This window comes from Zeugodacus cucurbitae, chromosome 6, assembly GCF_028554725.1.
Source record: "Zeugodacus cucurbitae isolate PBARC_wt_2022May chromosome 6, idZeuCucr1.2, whole genome shotgun sequence".
In the NCBI taxonomy this organism is placed as follows: Eukaryota; Metazoa; Arthropoda; class Insecta; order Diptera; family Tephritidae; genus Zeugodacus; species Zeugodacus cucurbitae.
Genome location: NC_071671.1, coordinates 14,191,083 through 14,216,421, shown reverse-complemented (window position 1 = coordinate 14,216,421; position 25,339 = coordinate 14,191,083). Strand labels below are relative to the sequence as shown.

Below are 25,339 nucleotides of genomic sequence, written 5' to 3'. Positions count from 1 at the left end.
AAAAAAATAATAATTTTTGAAGCATAACTCCAGGCGCAAACCGTTGTAATAATATCTAGTAAAGACACAAATACATTTCAGTTAAAAAACTATATACATATATCATTGATCATCGCTTAATAAAACAATACCAACCACACAATTGCGATAACAGCAAGCATTCACTCACAAATATAACAACAAACAATTATAAACAAGTAAACACAACGCAGCAGCTTTGCAAGGTAAACGAAAACCGCCACTAAGCAATCGTCAACTAATTGAGGCATATATTTAGGCGCATAATAAATATATTTCAACGCCGCGCTACGACTGTGAAGCGACGCGGAGGAAAGAGATAAAAATAACCCATTTTGACTGTAGAAGTAGAAAACGAGAGCAGTCGAAGGAGCGTGCTAGTCATAGGGTCAATGCATTTAAATGAAATATTGCCAATAACGAGGCGCACAACATTGAAATACATCAAATTCTAGTCAACGGCGCAAAAAACACTATCACAACAAAAACGAAAAACTTAGACACAATACACACAAGCACAAGAAATGGCGTTCATATGGCGTCGACGCTCTGCGTCCATTGTGAAAATCGTTGCCATGCTCACCGCCATCTGGTTCACAGTGGCGTTCTTCCTTTACCACGATGACTCTTCACAAGGTGGCAGTAGCAAATGGGACGGCATGTCGCTGGCGCTGAAAAGTGTTGGTGGTGGCAGTAACGTCGGTGCTGGCGCAGCGCCCCCTAACGCGCTCGACGCTGAACCGGGTATTTACGAGGGCGGTGGCGGTTTCGGCGTGGATCGTGGCGGTGTGGCAGCGAAGGATGGTGACGCGAACTGCGTCGCGGTGTAGGCGATGCGCCACCACTCGAGGATAATCAGCTGGATGCAAATAACGATTTACCCCAACAGGCGGATGGCAATTTCGGGTCTGATCTTAATGTGGGCGATGAATCAGTTCAGAACAATGTAGTGGTAGATGCGGTGGCGCAACCAAACGTACTCATCTATCGTGGCAAATTGATTGCGGGTAAAAAATCCAGCAAGAGTGGCATCAAAAAGGTACCCGAAGAGGATGGTAAGTTGACTGACGTTTTAGTCGTTTTTAAAAGTACATATATAAATTATATTTTTTACATTTATTCCATAATAAATTGTAAAATATATTTTTATTCCAATTTCACTTTTATTCTAATTTTTTAATTTAATTTTTAATTACAACAATTTTAACTTATTACACTATGAGGATATGACTCCTCTCGTTGATGTCCAATTTTAAAATGCTCGATGATCGCTTGTTGCATTCTATATTTCGCTGACATTCGCCAACAAGCGCCAAAATTTTTCCATTGAAAATTGCCATTACTGCTATGTCAATTATTCAACCAAAGGTGCTGGAGTCTTGTTGTTTGGCGTCTTCAAATTGAGGAATGCGAAGGTCATCAATGCTATTTACTTTGTTGTTAATGCAAGGTTGCTGGCAGCCTGATGATTTGATGGCGCTGCTGTGAGTTTGTTTAAGTAGCCAGCTCATCAAATTAATTTGGCGTATACACCAGCGTATATATATATATTCGTATATCTATACTAATATTATAGAGAGGAAATGTTTGTTTTTTTGTTTGTTTGTTTGTCTCGAATAGGCTCCAAAACTACTGAACCGATTTCAAAAATTCTTTCACCGTTAAAAAGCTATACTATCCCTGAGTGACATAGGCTATATTTAGTTTAAAAAAAAAGGTTTCTTACCAAAACTCCGATAATGTAAAAAAATACCAAAAAACTTTCTTTAATCGCGAATGCTGCGAAAATGATTGAAGATATAACAAAGTGATGTACTACAATTTTGTAGAACTTATCATTATCTACAAGAAACGTCGCGACATCATACCTCTAACTATTATAGTTTTGTCACAATAAGCGATTTTATATAAAAAAATTAATTAAAATACCACTACTTGAAAAGGCTATTCATTTATAACATTTTTGAGTTATTAGATTCTGACATACCATTCAAAAGATATCACGAGTTAAAAATTTTGAAATTTTTGAATGGTCCTGTGCGGAATTAAAAATAATTGTCGCTTGATAATAATATAATATAAAAATGAATTGCTGTTCGTTTGTGCGGCAAAAAAACGAGAACGGCCAAACCGATCTGGCTAATTTTAGTCTCGAGGAAGGCCAGAAAAAGATTAAAAAGTGAGTAAATATGAAAAAATTGCGAGAAAGATAATAATAAGTGACAAGAAAAATATAAAAAGTTGACAAGAAAAATATAAAAAGAGAAAACAAAAAATTATAATTTGAAGGTTGTCATTGTTGCTTTGTTAAAATATTTTTGTTATTGTTCAATTGTATATGGTTGTGTCGATAGCCCAAAACAATTTGTAACAAATAAGGAAAGGCTAAGTTCGGGTCCAACCGAACATTTTATACTCTCACAATTTATTGAATTTTATTAAGATAACACACAATTTTACCTATATATTCGACATAAAGTCCAATAGAAAATCATCATATATAGTATATGAGGGCTGATGTAATTCCAGAACCAATTTCACTCATTTTCACCACCAAGGTTAACGGGAATAGGGGCAACTTGGCACCTGTTAGTAGGCAAACATACGGCACATTCGGCCTTGAAATTACTCCTAAATTGCAAATGAACGAAACATCAGTCGGCAAAATCGTCAAAAATAGCGCTTTAACGAAAATTTTCCAAATATTCAAGAAGTCGCTGGAGGTACTGCACAGGACTTTAAAAGATCTTGATTGTCGATGAACGTTTTTGGTGGAGCCAGGATTCTGTTAGTAGGTGATTTACACCAGACTCTTCCAATTATTCCTGGATCAACTGTTACTGACGGGCTAATCGCATGCCTAAAATCATTTAATTTGTGGCGACACATAAAGAATCGCCAATTAACAACTAACATATGAGTGTTTTTGCAACAATACCAAATTGCGATTGTAGAAATAGTTGGCAGTTGACACCTCGATGGATTAATAGCATTTCCAACAGATTTCTGTCACTTCATTGACTCGAAAGAGAAGTTTTCCTGACATGAAACCTCAATATGATAACCATAAATGACTGATTGAATGACCTATATTGGTGTTAAAAAAAAATATCGATGATCTGCGACAATTTAGAATTTCGATCCAAGAGAGTTGACACAGCTACTAACCAGGATGACGTAGTCAATTATCCCAAACTATTTAAAATTGCCGGTACTTTGCAATTAAAAGTAGTGTGAGTTGTAATCATGCTGCGTAACATAAATCAACCTCGAGTAATCAATATCGTCGCCGAAGGCAAGATTGGACCAACTTAATTTAATGTATACCTTAGCCACGTGTGGCCGGGTCTGCTAGTATAATATATACATACCCTTATTTACTTTATAAGCCATTAGGCATTGTGTTAATTCCTGCCGATTGCGTTTTTGTGGTGTTTGCTGATGTTTCCCAAAGTACAGTGCTTTGTTGTTGTGGTTAGTGTTCATAAAACGATTAGGCTGATAATGTCTAAATTGTGGCAACACAATGTTGTGTGGAATATTTTTGCTGAAAAATGGATCTTGCATTAAATGAATTATTTATGAATATTTAGGAACAAATCTTGCCATTTCAGTTTGACTCACATATTCGACATATATATGGTATAAAGTTCATTGAAAGTTTGAAAACCCTAATATTAGGTATATGGAAGTTATGACCCGATTTCACTAATTTTTGGCGCGGAGACATATTATTAGAAGAAACATATTTCTGAATTTCTTCAAAATATCTGAGAAACTTAACTATATTTTCGGTAAAAAATTTGTTAGAAGCACTGATGCCCTCATATTCGATATATAAGGTCTGAAAAACTTATGGGCCGATTTCGATGCCACTATTTAATATCTGTTTCGATATCTTCACTAGTGCTTACTTTTTATATTGTAAAGTAAACGATTCAGATCGACTTCAAAGGTATATGGAAAGTAGGTGTGGTTAAGTACTGATTTGGCCTATTTTCACAACATATCATTGGGACACTAGGAAGTTATTAAGAACCGAATTTCATTGAAATTGGTCGAGTAGTTTCGGAGATATAATTTTTGACCCATAAGGGGGCGAAACCGCGCCTATTTAAAATTGTGTATACCATTTTGAGTGGAACTCTTCTGTATCATCTTTATAATGAAATTTAAGGTTTCTGGTGGTTTTCCTTACTGCATTAATGCATCTTTAGTGGTTTTCAACATAACCTTTGTACGGGAGGAGCGCGTGGTTATAATCCGATTTCCTCCATTTTTGGACTGTATAAGGTAGTACCTAAAAGAAACGAGTCTAGAAAGTTTCCTTGATATAGCTTTGGTAGTTTACGAGAGATGTACAAAAAACTTAATAGGGAGCGGGCCCACGCCTACTTCCCCCAAAAAAATTACATCCACAAATGCCCCTTCAAAGTGCAATCCTTCATACCAAATTTAACTTCATTAGCTTAATTTATGGCTTAGTTATGGCACTTTATGTGTTTTCGGTTTTCGAGATTTTGTGGGCGTGGCAGTGGTCCGATTTACCCATCTTCGAAAGCAACCTTCCTAAGGTAAAACAAAGTTATCCAGTTGAATTCGTACAAAAGAGTATGTGGATATCTCTTTAAAATGTGTTGCCACTTGCTTTAGTGCTACCAAATTTTGTTTTACATATTTAAGCCATTCACTATGGTAAAAATGGTTCAAACGAAAATTTATTGTCAAAAAGGACAACATAAATTCATTTATTTAAGATTTTTAAGGGGGGGGTAAGGTTTGTTTCGTCGAAAAAAGAACTTTTTTCATGAATTTTATTAAAAGAAATTATTGCTGTAAGTTTATTTTACTTATTATTATATGAAAGTACAACATTTGAAGGATACTTCTCGAAAAAATAGCGAGAAATAATGGATTTATCGTCGATCTTTGCAGGCACCTCAAAAAGAAGTTTTTGTGCGGTGACCAGCCTACAGCATCAGTGCACAGTGGGCCAGAAGGTAGGCAAAAGCGGCCAAAACTCGACTATTTTTTTTTTAATTTTTGTTTTGTTTATAGTAATCTACACATATCAAAGTAGATTTTAGCTAATTTTTGTTACATTTAATAGAATATTTTTAACTCCGCAGTACTTTGAATTTCAATTCGACAGTAAAATTTGATTACGTTTTTTGCGCAAAATAATGAATATAGTTTAAAATTGATAAATATTTCATAAAATTTCGAATTAGTTTCTTAGTCTGTGTGGAAAAAGAAGTAAGTTGCAAGAAAAAAATATTTAAAAAATTTATATATAAAGCATAATACACAAGATTGTTATTCACCGGTGCATATTATTTTTCGACTATGCTTGCTGCCGAATGCAGATTCCCCGAGATTCCCCTGTATATAAAAAAGTCCGAGGTTTTAATCGATTCATTTTTTCATATACTTTAAGTTTATCCTGCCCACTTTTGCCCGTTTTCACTTTTCAATTAGAAATATTGCAAACAAGTCGCGTGCGCGCACTTAATATTTTTCGACACTCATATATAGGCTTGATACTGGCTTGTGGTAACATATATTTACGTATAGTCAATTTTCGACTGACAAAATTAATATTTGGTCTTTCGATGCATTGTGTTCAGTAATATTTATATGCTACGAACAGATAGATGGCGCCATCGTCGGTTTCCAGTTGAATTACTTGAAAAACATGTCTTTTCGAATATACTAATCATAAATTCTGCTTATGTTGTTGAAAAAATAAAATCTAAAATACTTATATTCAAATTTAATCATATTCAAATTTAATCATTTAAAAAAAAGGTAAAACTGTAATACTTAAAATGGCGGAGTTTACAAAGAAAGAGATTCTTCAAAAGCTTGATGAATTAGGCAATATAAAATTAGTAGGTGAGAATGTTGTTAACAAAATGAATCTTAATCTTTCTGATGTAGATTCTGAATGGATCGAGCAATTAAAAAGAGCTATTTCGACTCTAAAATGTAAGGGCAATTTGAAAATACAGGCAGCTAAATGAATGAAAACCCGATTTGAATTAAACAACAAAGACTGGCTTAACTCTTTATTTTGTATTCCTAAAGTAATGACTACAACTTCGATTACAACTAATGAAGGCGATAAAAGTATCACAAATCACGAAGATTATTCAATATTAGACGAAATTGAATTGACGGATGAAGAATATGACTAAATGTGTTTCTTCTATTTTTTCAAAGTGAGAGGCGAGGGGACTCAAACCAAAAAGCACCCCGAATTTTAAAATTTCGTTTCTTAAAAATCGTATTTATTTTGTGAGAGGCAAGGGGATTCACCAAAAAGCACCCCATGTAAATAAATGTTTCAATTATATTATTTTACAAATTATCATTGTTTGTGAGAGGCAGTAATCAGCGACCCCAAAAACCCCCTTGTAACTATTTTCAGACGAATACGTTAAGTTTTTTCAAAAGTCGTCCGCCATATTGGATCCGCCATTTTGAATTTTGGAAAAATAATACCGGATTCGTGTTCAGCGACCCCAAAAACCCCCGACTAACGATTTTCGAGCGAATCCAATGAATTTTTAATTTTTCGTCCGCCATATTGGATCCGCCATTTTGAATTTTTAAAAACTTACTTCAGATTCGTAATCAGCGACCCCGAAAACCCCCGAGTAAGGATTTTCGAACGAATTTGATAAATTTTTTAGTTTTGGCCGCTTTTGCCTACCTTCTGGCCCACTGTGCAGTGGATCATCCGAAACAAAAAAATCAAAATGCTTTCTTTACTTTATTAGTTTATCTTTCAATTGACGTCGAGTTTTTTTTTAATTTTTCAATTTTTAAATTTTTGGTACCATTTTCAAGCCAAAATGACGATTTTAGACAAAAAATCAACCTATTTGTTATTGTAAAATTGTTAGTAATTAAAATTTTTGGAAAGACTCGACGTCATTCAAGAGGTATATATGTATATGTAGAATATTTGTTCAAAATTTCAAAACGATCGATGCAGTAGTTTTTTCTGTAGGCTGGTCACCGACTTTAAAAATGACATATTTGGGAAAATCGATTCAAAGTTTTGTACACTCAGCGCATGTAGCTGGACGGCGCGCAAACCTAAGTTAGAGGTACCGTTATTCAACCTGCTGTAACTTCGTTAGTTTTTCTCCGAATGACCTAAAACTTGAACACAATATTCTTGAAATGTTGATGGTTCCGAAAAAAACAATAAAAAAAATAAAAAAAAGTTGTCAAACTGCTGTAACTTCGTTAGTTTTTCTCCGAATGACCTAAAACTTTAACACAATATTCTTGAAATGTTGATGGTTCAGAAAAAAACAATAAAAAAAATAAAAAAAAGTTGTCAAACCTTACCCCCCCCCCCTTTACTCCAAATCAATTATATTTGATTAAAAAAACGTAGGGAATGGCCCCAGTCAGAAGTGGTAAGCAAAATATTTTACGCAGATTCAAGTATATTTCCATCAAAGAAAATGCTGCAACACTATTGCGCATGATTAAGAGGATATTTTAGCCACAATTGTGCCTGCTTGTTTGAACATCTGGGTATTGCAACATCTGGACTTTAGCATTGAAGTTTCCACATAATCCTCATCAAAATGGTTGTTTTCAGGATCTAAAATGCTATAAAATGACTATTATTTTCGTCCGTTGAATGGTAAGGCTTCAATGAAGGTTAATCAAATGCTGCGACAGCGGCAATTACAGCTACTAACAGTACATACCCACAAATCTACTTATAGATATTTACAAAAGCGCAAGGCTTCAGAATACATAGAAATAATACATAAACATGCAAAGCACAGCATGTGGCATGCCACATAAAAAATAATATTTGAATTGATGCATTGTCAGAGGACGCACTGAACACTTTCGCAAAACGCGCAACAAGAAACTACTATTCTTATGAAGTATATATATATATATGTTATCCACTGGTTGTAAAAGAACATATATTCAGACATTTGTCTACTTGCAACAGCGCTAGCTGCACCGTCTTCACTATTTGCACAACCAATTATACATACATACAAATAATTATTTACCCACATAAATATATTTACATATTTATATATGTTTAATTTCGTATCGTTCTATACTACATCCGTCAATTGGCCGCGAATGCTTGTCTTCCACAATTCATCTGTCGGCTGGCGTTTAAGGTTTTATCGTTATTGGTAAACGATTAAAGCGCGATTTAAATGCGCCTTCAGCTTAAATTGCCATGCCACGCACTTGAGTAGCTGCTCGCGCCACAGCCAGCCACTGTAGCTGCCACATGCCACATTGTACTCGCGGCGGCACTTGGTTGGCAATGATGTGGCAGTGAAGTGCAAAATGATTGCTGTTGTTGTTGTTGTTGGCATGAATGCAATGTTGCAAATCACTAAACGCATTCCTAAGCGCATGCATACAATCACAAGAATATATAGTCACATACCAATGCTCCCACTACTAACAACATACATTTATAATTGCAATCTTTATTTACATCTACTATTTAGCCTCTCACATATATTCATTCCATTTCGTTATTTACTCACTTGCAAACTGATCTTTCCAATAAGGACTTTCTCTGTAAATAACAACAATACACATTTTTGCTCTCACACTAGTTTTAAGCTCATTGTAATATACTCTTAGTTTTAAGAATTGTAATTTACGATCATTAATAAAGTTACATTCGAAAAGAACGGACCTATTCTTATTATATTATTATTGCCAACTGTTGCTTATTTTCTATACTCAAATGGGTGGCCGTTGTTTTTGTTTTCTTTGTAACATTTTACATTTCTTTATAACATTTGTAGTAACTTTTAATTCGACTATTCGTTTTTATTGTTATTGTTGTTGTCTCTGCATTGTCAATGCATTCGCATGACGCTGATTTACTAGCGTTAACAGCCGACACAAGCAATTATGCAGACAAATGGTTTTGAGAATCCGTTTTTTAATAGTTGCCTACACATTCTTCTCCTTAATTACCTCATTTTATTGAGGGAGCATGCGGACAGGTACCACTTTAGGCATTTTTAGTAGAACGAAGGGAATCTAGGCGACGAGCTACAAGACGAAATGTATTTCTTTTAATAAATTTTAGAAGAGACAAAGTCAAAGTCAAAACATAAAAAAAAAAAAAATTGGAGAAGTGAGCAGATATCGTATTTGTGTTTTTTTAACTACAATGAAAGCAAATATTTTAGTAATACTTTCTCTCACTCACTGACTCTTTTTGTGCATTTGATGGTATCTTTCGCTCAATAATGAAAACATCTTGAGCTCAATACGGTTAATTATTTTTTTGTCTGCTCCAATGAATAAGGTTCCAATAGTTTCGCAATGTGTAAAAGAATTTTTAACAGCAATTTCTGTTTTAGAAAATATTGGTCGTAGAACAGAAAAGCGTCTCAGCGAAGAGAACTTATATTTAACGTATGTTGTTGTTATTGTCATATCGGCAGAAACAAATACCTCTGAGAAGTGCTCCCGATTTTAGAGCCATTGGCTGGTGAAATAACCAGGGCCGTGTCAGTTACTCTTGTCACGTCCTCGCTAGTACATTACAGAAGCTAAGAGAAACGCTGATATATACAAGTTTTGACTATTGAAGGGGTGGTATGCATGATTTTGCTTCAAATAATAGCCCAGCCTGTACTACATATATGTACATCATTAACGCACATCATTAAAACTTTAATTGTGTTTCCAAGTCAACAACAACTAAACTGTCCACACAGATAAAAACCTATGGTTTCCACTTAAAACTATAAAGCAGTGTCAATGCTGGTTAGCTCTCACGCATTATCCAGTTTAATATTAGGAAGAGAAGAGAGTTTTACACAATGTGAAACACATACATAATTTTGATGCTTTAGTTCCACAGCATGAGCTTTTGTTTGCTGTGTTCTATATGTGGTTAGTTGCTGTCCCTAACTCGTGTTGCAACAATAAAACGCATTTTCTGCCATCAGCAGCATTCATAATTCTAAGCGTACACGAGGGCTTCGGGCTAATTCGCAAGTGTGTGTCATATATCAAACAGAATTATTGAATGTCGAAACATACCAAAATTTATATATGTACTTTTATTTAAAATTTCATGCTTTTCCTATTATTATTGGCTTTTCCTATTAGTTTAAGCGCAAAAAAAGTAAAGCAAAATGCAGCAAAAATGGCAGAAAATCTGAAATTTGTTTGTTTTGTATGGGTCAAGAACGAAAGCAATTTCTCTTTGACTTTTTCTTTCTTTCGATAGACAGGGTCTCTCGAATGTTTATTTATGATAAATTTTCGGCATTAAAAATTACTAGGGATTCAGTTCATAATATTCCATAAATAACGTTTTACCTATTAAAAAGATGTTCTTACTTTTTAGGAAATTTCTAAAAAATACTAGCCTTTACCCGAAGATTCTTTCTGCAATTTTATGTCGATTTCGGATAAATTAATTTTCCGCTTGCAATGATTTGAAATTTTATTTTATATTTATATGCTCAAAAGCACTTCAAATGCTGCTGACATTTCAACAATCACTAACTGGTACACCGCTATGATATTCATACCTACAATTAATAGGTCAGTGCGTAGTGCTTTCATTCAAATACACTTCATTCGTTAAACGAGTGTGTTACATTACAAATAAAGCTTTTATGTGCGCACAAAACTGTGCTATGGCAAAAACAACAGCAAACAATACACTATAGAAATGCGTGAAACAAAAGCATAAATAACGCAAATGAACTCGAAACAGCCATTTCAGCATTTTTCCCTCAATCCCACAAATCATGCTAACCCGAGAATTTGCAATGCAAGTGAAATAAAGCACAATTCAATAAAGAATAATTTCAATGAGAGACAGAGAGTAAGCTTGCGCTACACTTAAATGCTCATAACCCAGCAGATTTTAGAATGATCGTTTGAGACCTCCTGGATTAATCCTTTAGGAGATATCCTACACTCCCTATTACTCCTACTACTCGTGTGTAAATACACGTAAAATTGTATACTCGTTTTTAACATTGCATGTCATTGGAACTCGAGTACTCCTTTTAACCTCCTAATGGAGATCTCTATGTTTACTGCTATAGGAGATCTCTATGATTAATCCCAAAGGAGATCTCTATGATTACTACTATAGGAGATCTCTTTGATAAATCCTATATTATTTTCAACCTGCAATTATTTTAACAAAAACAAATTTTTATAATTTTATTTTTTATTAAAGTTTTTTAATTTAAATGAATGCACATGAAATCTATTATTTTTTTTTATATTATAAGTGTTCCTGTAGAACTGAGCTTTACATTTGAGAAACTTTTTGATCTTTGCCTCAAAATCAGGATACGAGTAATCATCTTTCAAGGCCGCTAAAAATTAAACTTGTTAAAAAAATAGATGACATGAATTGAAATTATGTATTACCGTAAAGAAATTTATTGAAAAGTGCATAATTCTTCAATGCAACTTTTTTTTTGGCTCCATCCCAATTCACTTTTAAGAGCAGGGACTCCGCAATCACTTCATCCAAAATTTTTGATAGGGGTCTCTTTGAAAATTTTTGCTTCAGATACGCCACCTATAATAAACTCAAACCGTTTAGTAACATCTTATCAAATGTATTATATCATACTCACAATTTCTGCCACAGGCTTATTCAAAAGCAAGGATTCTGTAGATGCTAAATCATTCATGTTTTAATAGGAAATATCATTAATTCAATCTTCATCGGTGGAAATATGTCAATAATCCGCTCCAGGAGTATATTGTTCTGCGATATTTCCTCTAGCTTCCGTATTCTTTGTTCCATGTTTCTTTCTTTCGACATCATTTTCATTTTCACTTTCACTTTCCACATCATTTTCGTTTTGTGTATTATTATTTTGTTTTTTATATAAATTATTTAATTTTTTATTCACTAGGCGTTTTAAATGACATTTAATTATTAAAAATATTTAATACTCAATAGATATAAAACACTTACGTCTGCACGCTTTAAAAAACACAGTTGAAATGAACCATTGCTTGAAGACAAAAATTAACAGTTATTATTTCCCGTTAAATTGTAATTTTTTAATCAAAAGTACGATTTTTAAGCTACGAAAAATTAAAAAATCTCCTTTATTGCTCCTAAAGGAGGACAAAAGAAGATCAATACTGAAATGAAGTAAAAAAAAATCACAATAAAAGTATAAAATCTCCTTTTTTGCTCCTAAAATATGACAAAAGGAGGTCAACACCAAAATAAAATATAAAAAAAAACACAATATAAGAACAAAATTGAAAAGTCTCCCATACTGCTCCTAAAAGAGGTCAATAGGAGGACTCCTTCATTCCTCCTTTCAGAAGATCTCGCTTTTAAATCTGCTGGCAAATTATATAATGGGGTTGTGTATATGTATATACTTATAAAATTTTGTGTAGCTGATAAATTCATTGATTTTTCATGTTTAATTGCCATTCAAATTTTTGTTCCATTCAACTTTTCTACACAATTCAATATAAACCTGCTCTATGCATTTTTTTGGTTTCTCTCGAATTTGTGATTTTATGCTGGTGAATATGTAATATATTGCAATCTTTTTTGTTGTTGTTTAAATGTGTTTACCTGCTTTTCCACTGGTGCGCCTTATTAGAGCAGTAAGAATGCTGCAAACAGACTATTCATACAATGTCCTTTAAGCTTTCTTTTAAGCGGATTTATGCTGAGCTACTTTACGCACATGCATAATAAATATAAATACAATCACATGCTATTTCATAACAATACTTTTTTATTTTTTCTGGCTTCTAACCACATATAATGCAACAAACATAATCGTCCCATAACTTTTGTCAACAATTTCATTTTTTTGTGTGTCAATTTTTTTCAATATTGTTTACGATTTTCATTGTTTGCACCCAATTTTATGGGGATTAAATGCAATATGTGCACTCTATTTCTATAGAATCTGTTCAGTTGATTGCATAAATTTAGCAATATATTTACACTGTGGATCCATAAGCAAGAACATCAAAAATCGTTATCCTTTATGTGAGAAACAATTTTCGGAAGCTTAAACACAATAAATGGATTGAGTGATTCTGACAATAAGTTTTCATTACTCTCAAAATAATGTTGGCTTGTGACTTTGCGGAAATACTCTTTTACGCCTTTTACGCAACACATATTTATATTATATTCATATTTTGCTTTATCAAAGTAAAAACAGTTTTAAATTTGTAGGACAAATGTACCTTAATTCTCATTCCTAACAAGCATTGTGATATTATAATCACATTGAACCATATTACCATGTTGCATGCAACAAATAACGTAAATAACAAATCACATTAGCATTAATAAAATTTTGAGGAAAAATCACTCAACTGGACGATTAAGCTCTATCCTAGCGCAATGGCGCCTAGCAGTATGCTATAAATATGCAACTGAGTGTCACAGTCCCCCAAAAGGCCAGACATAATATATCTGCACTCAACAGGACAACATGAATAGAAGTAGGTAAAGCAAATCTGCAAACAATTGCGAATCTTGGTCAACACTAGTTGCCGAAATATCAACCGAGAGTAAAAAGTGACAAATAAAAGCATGACAAAAATGCAACAGTCACTATATTTGCTTTCATTGTTTTTGTGCTACTTCAGAGCCGATACATTCGTTTAGGGTTATCTGTTGTGCTTCTTTTACTTTACTTTATCTAGGCAAAAATAACACACTCGGCTGACTTGACATTGACAAATAGCTGAGCATCCATGAAAGTCTTATTAAAAAATATTTTGAGCAAATAAGTATTCATCACGCTTATGGACTGGTCATGTATTCAAAAATACTTTGGCAGCTTTCTATGTTACTTTTCTTCTATATATATGTTTGTTTGGGTTTGTCTGACGGCAGTCAACAAATTGTATTGGTTGTTCTTGCAAATAAATTGAAGAAGATGTATCAACAGTTTGGCAATTTTTCAATTTTCGTTTCATGTTTTGCTATTTTCCAGTATCAGAGAGTTGCTGGTTGCAGTAGGAGATTAGGTGTGATATTTCTTCGATACATTATTATACAAAGCGTACTAAGGCCTTCTAAATGCTTTACGATTTTAGTTCATTTAATTGATTTCATTAATTATTTCTTCATCTCAGTATCAAAATTGCCATATCTGCACACTATGCAATTATATTCCATCTCAAGACTTTATTCCAGCAAAAATAGTACCTAATTCTATTGTAATATATTGCAACTTTTCGCTTTCTATTATTCCAATTTCCTTTTGATACACACTTCGCAACGTTTACTTTCTCTTCTCACGATTCCAATGCATCTGATTGCATTACGAAAACATTGAAATAACCTTTCAAATATCCTGCCACGTCACGCTTTCAATGGCAAACATGCTGAATTCTCGCTTGGCTGTTTCACATACGTATATCATCAATGTATGTATGTGAAAGGGCTGCGTGTTCACATTCGTGTTTCCATTTGTGTTTCGCTGCTCTTCTTTTAAATGTTCGACGCTTGCACACATATACAGTGTCACACTCATACCAGCATACATTTGTATTTAGAACTTGTGAAAGGTTCGCGAAATCTATTTATATGGATTTTTTGCTGTCTTACAAATTGCACTACATGCATCACATTTTTTGTACATCCTTCCTTGGCTTTCAACCTTCAAGTTCTTGCTTTTGTTGAGCTCGAACACAATTTTTGTTTGTTTGCGAGTTTTCGGAATAAATTCTGTCAAGTGGGATTTGCTCCCGCTTGCCATTTGTGTAAGGTTGTTAGGAATCACAATAGTTAGAGATGCATGGTAAGTAAAAATAACATAAATATTTAACTATTATTATTTGAAAGAAAGTGGTACCGAATAAATAGATGTCATATAGAGCAGGAAGATGTTAGATAACAAATTTTTACAATAATGATTTCGTAAATTAAAATATAGGAAAAGTTGTTGTTGACCAAAAATAATCGGTTCAGATCACTTTATTTCGCTGAAAGTTAAAGTTCAAAATCTTCTACGTAGAAATAATGCTATTGAGCTGCAGTTGTAGGCTTTTGAGAGGTCAAGCATTAGTTAATCATATTTTTAGTAGTTGACTATCGTTACAGATCGATTACATATCGATATCGTTGATATTGTCATATAATTGTGATTATTAGTTATAAAAAAGTATTTTTTTTATTTAAATTGAACTTATGTAAAATGAGTAAAAGGGATCTTATCACAAAAACAACAACAAAACAAAAATATACGACGTGTCTTGTTTCTGTGTATTGGAACATATGTTAACTAACTAAGGCAATGTCTCTCAACTAAATAATTAATTTTCAAAATCAATTTACATTGACGTCACGCGCTTAGTGTGAACATTTGTTCTACTACCAAAGTGCCAACATCCTGCGGTACCACTATTTCTGCCTCACTCTTTAGGAAGAAAATTAACTAAAATTGTGTTTAATTATAAATAAATTACTAAAAAATTGTTTTCCATTTGCACAGGTGCAAGGAGCCAGGTCGTTATGTGGACAAAATGCCCGCCACCGATGTCATCATCTGCGTACAGTGCACTCTGTGTTGGATCGCTCGCCGTCGCATTTGATTGACGAAATTATACTCGTCGACGATTTCTCCGATTTGCGTAAGCTGCAACAACAATATGCACTTTATTGTTATTTTTTAAACTACCGCATGCGCACATGCTTTGCATTTCAATGCGGCATTTTATGTGCGCACATGCCGCAAAGCGGAGCAAACAGACTCTCCAAGCAATTTGCAATTTAATTATGCATGCTTTTTAGCGTTTTTATGCAGTTTTTCTTGCGTATTTTCTGCGCACTTTTCTTCAGCCACTTTTTAATGTGCCATTGTTTTTGTTGTTGCAGCACATACCAAACAACAGCTGGAAGATTACTTCAGCGCTTACCCGAAGGTGAAGATACTGCGAGCCCCCAGCCGTGAGGGCCTGATACGAGCGCGTCTGCTTGGTGCACGCTATGCCAAAGCGCCGGTGATAACGTACTTGGACTCGCACTGCGAGTGCACAGAAGGTGAGTGTGTGAAAAATGATTTATATGTGTGGGCGAGCGGGCAATTAAACTTCAATATTTATATTTTTTTATAAACAAAACCACACTTTAATAATTGCAATATGCAAAACAAAAATATGAGTCAAGCAATTAAAATGTCAATGACATTAAAACTAACCACCACATGTTTATCAAAAATATGAAAGCAAATTGATAAAAGGCATGGAAATAATAAAAATTGAAAATTTAATTAAAATACCGTGCTATTTTCATACAATGAAATAGTTCAAACTAAAATTTAATTACAATTCATTCTGGAAAGCTCTTTGTTTCTAACCGCAAATCTGCTAACACTCATAGCCCACTTGACGCAGCTGCATTTGATGCCGCGGCATGCTATCGGCAGAATTTGTTATCGAAAGCCAATCGATAATATCGCTGCGGTTAACCATTTCTGCTGCTGTGATTATATTTAGCCCATATTGTTGGTGTTTTGTCAAAACTTTTAATTCATATTGATTAAATTACGTTTAAATATTCCAGAATAAACTACTTCTGCACTACTAACGTGCTTAGTTGCACAGTTGAGCAAAAGTGGTTTATTCAGTTTCTAGTAACTTGAAAACTCACACGATTCTTTTTAAATGTTTATTTCTTACTTTATAAAAAAATATCGGAACATTGTTGTTATCGCAGAATTGTATTTTATTTTCAAGTCAATTAAATTCAATTAAAAACTAAAGCAGATTTTTAATTTGTATGGTAAATTGATCTTAATAAGCGTTTTAATCGAGCAGAGGCCGGTTAATTCATCAATTAAAAATTCATGCTGTCTAAAAACGCTATAATCTAGCGATCATGCAAGCTAATTTGTGATTTACTTGTGGCATTAACAAGTTGATATGGAAGCACAGCCAAAACAGATTGCGTTTTAATCGCATAAATAATTTTTAAATGCTACTTCATTAAGTGAAACTTGTGCGTGTAAATTAAGTACTTATACATATGTATGGAAATGAAGCTCTATTAGGAACGAGGAAATTAAAAATATTGGATTGGAATTTCGAACATGCTGCGACTTAATAAGGTCGCTATTCAAACGATAAATTGGCACCTAGTGCTAAACAAGGTTTTAATCAAAAAATATTCGAGATGAGATTACATGACATAGATTGTCAATTGATAGATCGGTTTCTCGCTATGTTTTCCAATATTTAATTGATACATATTCCAAAATCTTTGAATATTTGTGGCTACATATTTGAGTTTTGCTTGATTTATGCTACTCGGTTAAAAAAGATTTTTAAATTATTTTCTCCTACAAAAATGCTCTTTATTATACCTTATTCAAATTCGATTAATTCACAAATTTGTATCAAATCACTGTTGAAAACTCGTATGTTTATTAGCTGTTTTAGCTTCATAAAAGTTTGAGTCTGGCGAAACGAACAATATTTGGCATAAGCTGCTGTAATACAAGATTGAACTATCTTAATGTGGTCTATCCCATCTTGTGAACTGACTAGTGATCTCTGAAGATTTCACATATAATTTGATTCAAAAAAAGCAAAAACAGAGACAGCAGGGAAGTATCAAATCAAGTAGTAATATATTGAAGAACTCAATTTAAGAAAGAGTTAACCATCAATCATTTTCAAGTGTTTGTGTGGATATTTAAAATACTTTCCATGTGTTTGTTGAGCCCAGGAAACATTTTATGATAGTTGTTATTCCAAATATTTTTCGCTTCACAAGAATTTTTAAATTTTCAAAAATTTCATAACTTTCTCTGCCAAAAAGAACAAGCACTCAACACTCATAACTTGAAATAATAAACTTAAAGTTTTGTTCAGGAGCTTGTATGTGGAGCAGAGAAGTAGCTCTAAAATTCAATTTATACTTTTTAATGATTGATGACCAAACAAACTCAGTAGCGAATATGAAATGGGATAAACTGCAGGATATACGCGAGTGTATTGGTGTGTTAGAGACTGTATGGTTGCTTGAGCAATTGATTGGATTATACACCGCAAAAGTGTATGTGAGTGCGTGCGAGCTTTCAGGAAGGATGCTGACCCTTTTGCGCTAGTGTGGTGTGGGAATTTTTTTCTGCTTTCTTTGTGAGCTCAACTTAGTTTGTGGGTGCCTGGGTAGGCGGTTATGATTACGGTTTGGTGAATACGTTGTTTGCTTGACTGCTTGCCGCTGGACAATGACAATAGTGGTGGTGGTCAATGGCTTTGATGTTTTGCGGTTAAACGCAAACATATACATTTTCACGACCTTTCTCAATGTTGAGTAATTGCATTTGCTATTTTATGCTTATTTACTTTATTTCTAAGTGAGTTGTACTTTTTTTTTGACGTTCCGTTTCCTTCCGCCATGTGGTTGCTAAATTTTCCTCAATTTATTATTTTTGTTTTTTTGCGGTTGGGTCAACGCTTTCAGTTCAATAGTCGGATTATGACCATAAAGCTTTGATAGAAAGCACAAATATAGTGGATAATGGTGAACAAACAGTGTCCAGAGCATTTTGTGTGACCGTGTGTAGAATTTCATTGAAGCATGGTTACCTGAACAATAAATTACAGTTACTTTTTATTAAGGCAAAGATTAAAGCTGCCAGCACATACTTAGGGACGTCGCTTACGCTTTTTTTAGACTTATATTTTTGTATCAGTATTATATTGTTTCCGGTTCGACCAGCTTCTTGTCACCAATTTTCATTTTTTTCCTTTCCGCATTTCTAATATACTATTTTTTGTCTCCCTCTAGGCTGGCTTGAGCCACTGCTCGATCGCATCGCTCGCAATAGCACCACTGTGGTTTGTCCGGTCATCGATGTCATTGATGATACAACATTGGAGTTCCACTACCGTGACTCGGGCGGCGTCAATGTGGGCGGTTTTGATTGGAATTTACAATTTAATTGGCATGCAGTGCCGGAAAAAAAGTGAGATAAAAAAAAGTAAAAAAGAGATATGAATTATGAATTACTAACTGGCGCATGAAAAGGTTTCATACATATTTATGGAAAAATTTAATGAAGCGTAGTAATTTTCGAAGATATTATTATCTATTTAAACTGATGATTATATCAGCTTGATTTATTCGAAACTATTAACATCAAATTGATTAAAGTATTATACTAAAATGATATAGGATTCTCAATAGTTAGGTTGGGTTTAATAATATGATCAGAGTTCTCTAGTTTCTGATGATGTCAATATGATAAGCTATTACTCTTTCAGCCTGTCGACATGAAGAACAATAATTTCCTTACATTCCCTAATAAAAAAAATATATTACGTAGTGGTACTGTATTATATAAAATAATATTATGAATGATATTATGAATAATATCGTTAATGTGGAAACCCTTTAAACGCGGGCTTTATAAGGGTATGGAATTCTCAAAAAAATTATTTTCTATTGTAATACTTGTTTATACTTCTTTCATAAACACTGTACCAAACAATTTCGTAACATAACTTTCATTGAATATTACATGATTTATACTTACTGTAAGTGAGAATAAATTAAACGGAGCCATTTAAAAGTACATTTGTATATATACTCCGCGCATAAATGTGTCACGCTTCTATCTATAAATCTCGAAGCTCATACTTTATACACATCAAGGACATGATACAATTTGTTCTTAAATGCTCAACAAAGCCACCAAAGTTCGTAGTTTTGTCATTTTCGTTCCTTGAATAAAAAAAATTGTAATTCTTGTAATTCTCAACAGGTTTTGAGATTTTAAGAAATTAAACTTTCACCGTACAAAATTTAAAAATATGTTCCAAAATTCAAAATAATGTGTTTGAGACAATATAGAAACAGAATACTGCTATTCTATTCAATATGTCCATTGGAGTTATTCGGATTTTCATTTGCACCTTTTTCCTGCTATCATATCTAAAAACAAATTGTATATCATTATTCCTATTGGGTTACTAAAAGAGTCTACGCTCATCCAACAATGAGGAGTAATTTCTGACACTTGTCTTTGTTGTGTCGGAAATGCTTTTCTCCACCAACTAAACGTGCCGCATGTTTTCGTTGTTCAAACGCTCACATTTTGTACGAATTACGCCAACAGTGTTGTTGTTGCTGGCAACATTTGGCCGCCATCTACCCTTCGACGATGTACTGTTACTCCAAAATGCAAGGCATGTTATCATTGAAGATTTTATTGGAAAACTTTTGGTGGCCACCGACGCAAATGTGTGTTTCTATTATGAGCGCCTGTATATAGCGAAGCATATATATATATGTGGAGATCACCACTCTACACTAATTATAATAATTTATCATAACAATTTATTTTATTTATTTATTTGTACTGTACATAATTATTTATTCGTACTCTACTTTTTAAGTTTCGCATTACATGTATTTTCTCCTAAAACTTAACGAATGTAACAATGTAAGGATGTAAAAGCATAAGCATTGAAATAAAGCACAGTTCGTCAGTTCGCTATCGCCAACGACAACTACAACAACGTCTAGTACCGCATCACCACCAAATATATATATATATATATATATATGGATATATATATATATGGAAGCATATCTGTATATATGGATATATGTATGTGGTGTATTTTGCTTTTGTGTTTGGCATACATACATACAGGCTATGCAGAAGGTTGGCAACAACATAGTCAAATGTGCAGCAAACAAAGTTCGTCAGTTTAGTCGCCTAAGGTGTTGTTGCGCCTACCGCTTCGACATATTGGTTTAAGCAGAACTGTGTATGCAGGGAAAGTAACATCGAGCTGTAAGTATGGTCATTGGTTTGTGGTTGCATGAGTACAGCTGTCGGCGATTAATGTTCTTCCATTCAGTCGTGTAAATTGGATTATCCTGTATTTGGTGTGCAGATCAGATATGTACGTCTTTACAAATATATTGACTATAGCTATGGGTAGAGTAAACAAAAATAAAAATTTAAACGATAATAAAATTGTTCATATTGTTAATTAAACTAAATATTTAACTAAAAAAACGAAAAATGTATAACTTAATGAAAATAAAATATTGGAAAAAATAATAAAAAAGTATAATAGAGTAATTAAAAAAACAGTTAAAGATGAACAAAAAACGAAAATATAAAATTCTCAAATACTCTCATAGTAATTTGTACAAATAAAGGTCGGATCAAATAGTTCGAAAAGTGAAAAATAATGCTGCCATAATGCATACACCGCTATAAAGTCATCTAAATTAATGAGGTAAACCGAACCTTATCATCCTCAGCAATTTTCTTAAGATATCCCATATACTCGCCAAATCTATCAAATTAAATGCGAAGCTTAATAATCGAGACTCATTTAGGTTCTCAATTATTTTCTCTCATATTTGAACGAGATTGTGTTGCATCTGTATATTGTTGTTACACTGAGAATATGAAGTGATAAAGGTCATTAAAATAAACTAGCAAGCTACTTCATCTAGTTGCAAATTTTAAACAATTACCGACAAACTTTACATTACTCAAAATGTACTTCGAGAAATTGCTATTATGTAGAGTAAGTTATACTCCAAATACACATACATACAATTTAAGTTATTACAGTTACTTTTCAACAAAGTACCAGATGTGTTGAAAATTACTACCGCATACTTTGAAATATATAATGCATAAATATGCATAAATGTGCATATATATTTCAATAATGCATTTGGCAACACCGCATTGTTACTACAGCTGATAGGTATATTTACTTGAAGCATACAGCTAGGCTGCATTGTTCTATATATACACGGCTACACTTGCTCTAAACGGCTTGAATTCCTCTGCAGCTCTGTATATTTATGTATAGACGTTGGTGTGGTCGACATTACTACCATAGCGCATAATGTTTCTGTGATTGCATAAATGCCGGCATGTGGGCTGGCCATACAAACTAATAAATGCAGCAGTGGGCTGAGAACTTCACGGCAGAATGCACGGGAAAGAAGAAAACTATACGAAGGTCTAGTGAATTGCACACAATAGACGTTGGTGTGGTCGACATTACTACCATAGCGCATAATGTTTCTGTGATTGCATAAATGCCGGCATGTGGGCTGGCCATACAAACTAATAAATGCAGCAGTGGGCTGAGAACTTCACGGCAGAATGCACGGGAAAGAAGAAAACTATACGAAGGTCTAGTGAATTGCACATACAATGGCTGAAAAATCAAGTGTTACTTGTCGAAATAAAACAAAAACCGAAACAGTAGTGTAAACACTTGAAGGAAAACAATAGGAGCTGGTATTTTGTATTTTATTTTTGTTAAAAATTTGTATTCGCTTTTCCATTTATGTGCTGCTGTTGAAAAATATTAATTTTCACTTAACACTCATTTTCATTTTTGTTTAAACAAATGAAAACTGAAAAAGCTCTTTCTTTCATATTTTGCATATGACATATGGTTTCTTTGATATAATAATGAACTTGAATTTCAATGTTAAATTTCATTATTAAACTTTCCGCAATCGTTGTGAAAGTTTCGCAAAGTCATACATATATTCAATCTTTTGGAAATGACTGTTGAGGATAAAATAATTAACTCAAAATTGTATAATGTTACACTTAATTAATGTACAAGTGCTTTTGTTGCTGCAATTCTGCTGCCTGCAGCATTAAGTAAGTTATTGCTGTTTGTTGAATTTGTACAAAAAATTATAATTTATAATTTCTTTGCTGCTTTCTTTGATAACACTCCTTTGGCCTAACTCTCTCTCTCATTCTCTTTGTATACATTACTCCTATTTGCTCCCATATAAATCAAGTGAAATGTTTTTGGTGTTCATTTACCGCTAGTCGGCATAATTATGCAGTAAAGCAACCGTCAAAAAAATATTAAGAAATATAAAATGAAAAGAGAATTAAGGCACATTTCAGCACATTAGTATATAAGTATACTATATAACAGTCGCTTTAAAGCAACTTATCTTTAGCTAATAATTCATTTGCTGTATATATGTACTACTTTGTAATGGAAAATGGCAACAATAGCTCATTCAGGCTATCTAATAGCTGTCTTTGTGGAATGTGAAATTTGCGCAAATATTTCAGCTGAGGATAAACATGTCCTTTTGAGGAATTTCACTCACCGTAACAGATTGTAATTTTGTACCTGACAAGGGTCACGAGCCCCTTGCTCGCTCGCTTGATATTGTAACTAAAATCTCTTGAATTTTTCAAATCGAAAGCAAGTGGGTGTGAGCAAGTGAGGAAATTCCATGAATAAAACACACAATAAAAGCAAAATTTAATTATTTGCTGTATGTTGATATTTAATTTGAAACAATTTTCTCACGTTGCGCTAACTATTTCCATTTCGGCGGCTTTTAAAGTAAGCAGATTAAAATTGTTAAAAATACACAAGTTCAATTTCCGAACCTAATAAAATTAATATCATATTTGTTTTTAGCATCCAACGATAGAATAACATATTAGCCTAGAATATACTTTGTAGCACTTTGCCTTTCCTAAAAAAATAATCCTGCAAAAACTAAAACTGTGGGACCTTTTTACATTAAACTTTCTATATTTTCAGCTTTTCTTTCAATTAATTTTTCTGTAATAAGTTGTCAATCTAGACAACAATATAAAGCCAGAAAAACGCAAAAAATTCAGGAAAAAAGCTTTTAGTAAAAGCTTTCCAAAAAAAAGCTGCACGGATAGTGGGAAAACTATAGAGTTCAATCTTGCAATCTACATGAGAGTGATAAGTTTTTTCTTAAGCAAAAATCTACTACTAATTGTGCCTATATTTCTATAATAATTCTGTAAGCTTTTTGAGAGCTTGAGAACACCAACTAATGGTATGTATATCATTTACAAATGCAGCCTTCCTCAAAAGAGATAGCTCAACCACACTAAAAGTAAAATAAATTTCCACACAAAATAGGTGAGCCGATAACACCTTCATCAGCAGACCTTTTAATCATAATAAATTTTCACTCGAACAAAGGTCTGAATTATAACCTATATAAAACCATAAAACTAACGAACAATAGTTGTAAAACGAAATGCCGGAAATAGGTTGGTGTATCCGCATCCGCTTTGCATTAGGATCATGTGACCGCGCGCTCTGCGGTCGTGCAGATCTTGGCATGATGTAGGGCACATCTCGCAGCTCGTAAATATGGCGGTCGGAACAATAAAAAAAAAATAAATAAATACAGCTGAATGTCCAGCTCTGCATATTTATCCTTCAGAGCATATACATTCATATACCTTGCGCTTATAAAATTATATATTTATACAAAACTTTGTTGTTGTTGTTTGTTTCACCTTTTAGTGCAGGTGATAAATTTAACCCTGACCTGGTGTGCTGCCCTGCTCGTCGCTCGGCTGTCCGGTCGAGTTTATGCTTCGGCGCATTCCTGTTTGCTTGTGTGCGGCGCCCAGCTGAGTGGCGGAATTTTCGTTTTGCTGCTCCTCAGCTACTCTACACTTTGTAGAGCTCTTTAGAGCTTGCCTTGCCACATCATACCGCCACATTTACGCTTGTCAGCAGATTGCGCTTACCTGATGCTCATTTCTAACATTTGCACTATTTATTTGTCAAGCGCAAATTTCTACTTTTGTTGGCAGCACTGTTCAACTATTCCATTAAAATTATTTATTCGATTTTATTTTGTGTCTGAGTGTGTATAACATTTTATTTATTTACTAATGATAATAGACTGCTTTTAGGAGTGAAGGGTGATGAATACGAATGTTTATTAATTAATTATTAAGGAGTTTCACACCAACACTATTATATATTATTATATAATATTATATATACTATTATAGGTATCACAACGAGGCTAAATTTAGCTCTAATTCACCTGATTACAATATGGAGAAAATGACTGGTAGTTATACTACCATCTTCGATCATTTCCATTGGTTTCGCGTGGTCGGACGCCTATTCATCTAATTGAGAAATATTCTATATGATGTTGCCGAGCCGATGTGTCGCGCTCATCACGAGAAGGATGAGGTGCAGCTTTATATCGAAAACGGATTTTTTGATAGCACACTTGAAGGTACGTATTTTATATTTGATTTTTCAGGCTTGACTAGAACTTGAGGATGCATTGATCCCTACTCTGTCTCTGGCAAAGAATTCACGTTCTGTGCTACCATATTACAGGAATTGATGCAGAAGAAGGTAATTTTGCAATATAGTCATTATTTTTTATTATTAGATTATAAATAATATAAATAAAAAAAAACTTTAAATAAAGAACTAAACGATCTTAAAAAAACTAAACCATTCTGTTAAGCGCAAA

At 33.5% G+C, this 25,339-nt stretch overlaps 1 protein-coding gene across 1 annotated transcript; it reads left to right on the top strand.

The window, feature by feature from the left end:
- The first annotated feature begins 542 nt into the window (after positions 1-542).
- On the top strand, positions 543-24,984 carry LOC128922886 (putative polypeptide N-acetylgalactosaminyltransferase 9). Its single transcript, XM_054235271.1, has 6 exons — positions 543-842; positions 908-1,057; positions 15,522-15,660; positions 15,905-16,069; positions 18,824-19,001; positions 24,858-24,984. The coding sequence occupies exons 1-6, from the start codon at positions 543-545 to the stop codon at positions 24,982-24,984; spliced, it is 1,059 nt and encodes a 352-aa protein (XP_054091246.1).
- Positions 24,985-25,339: the final 355 nt, after the last annotated feature.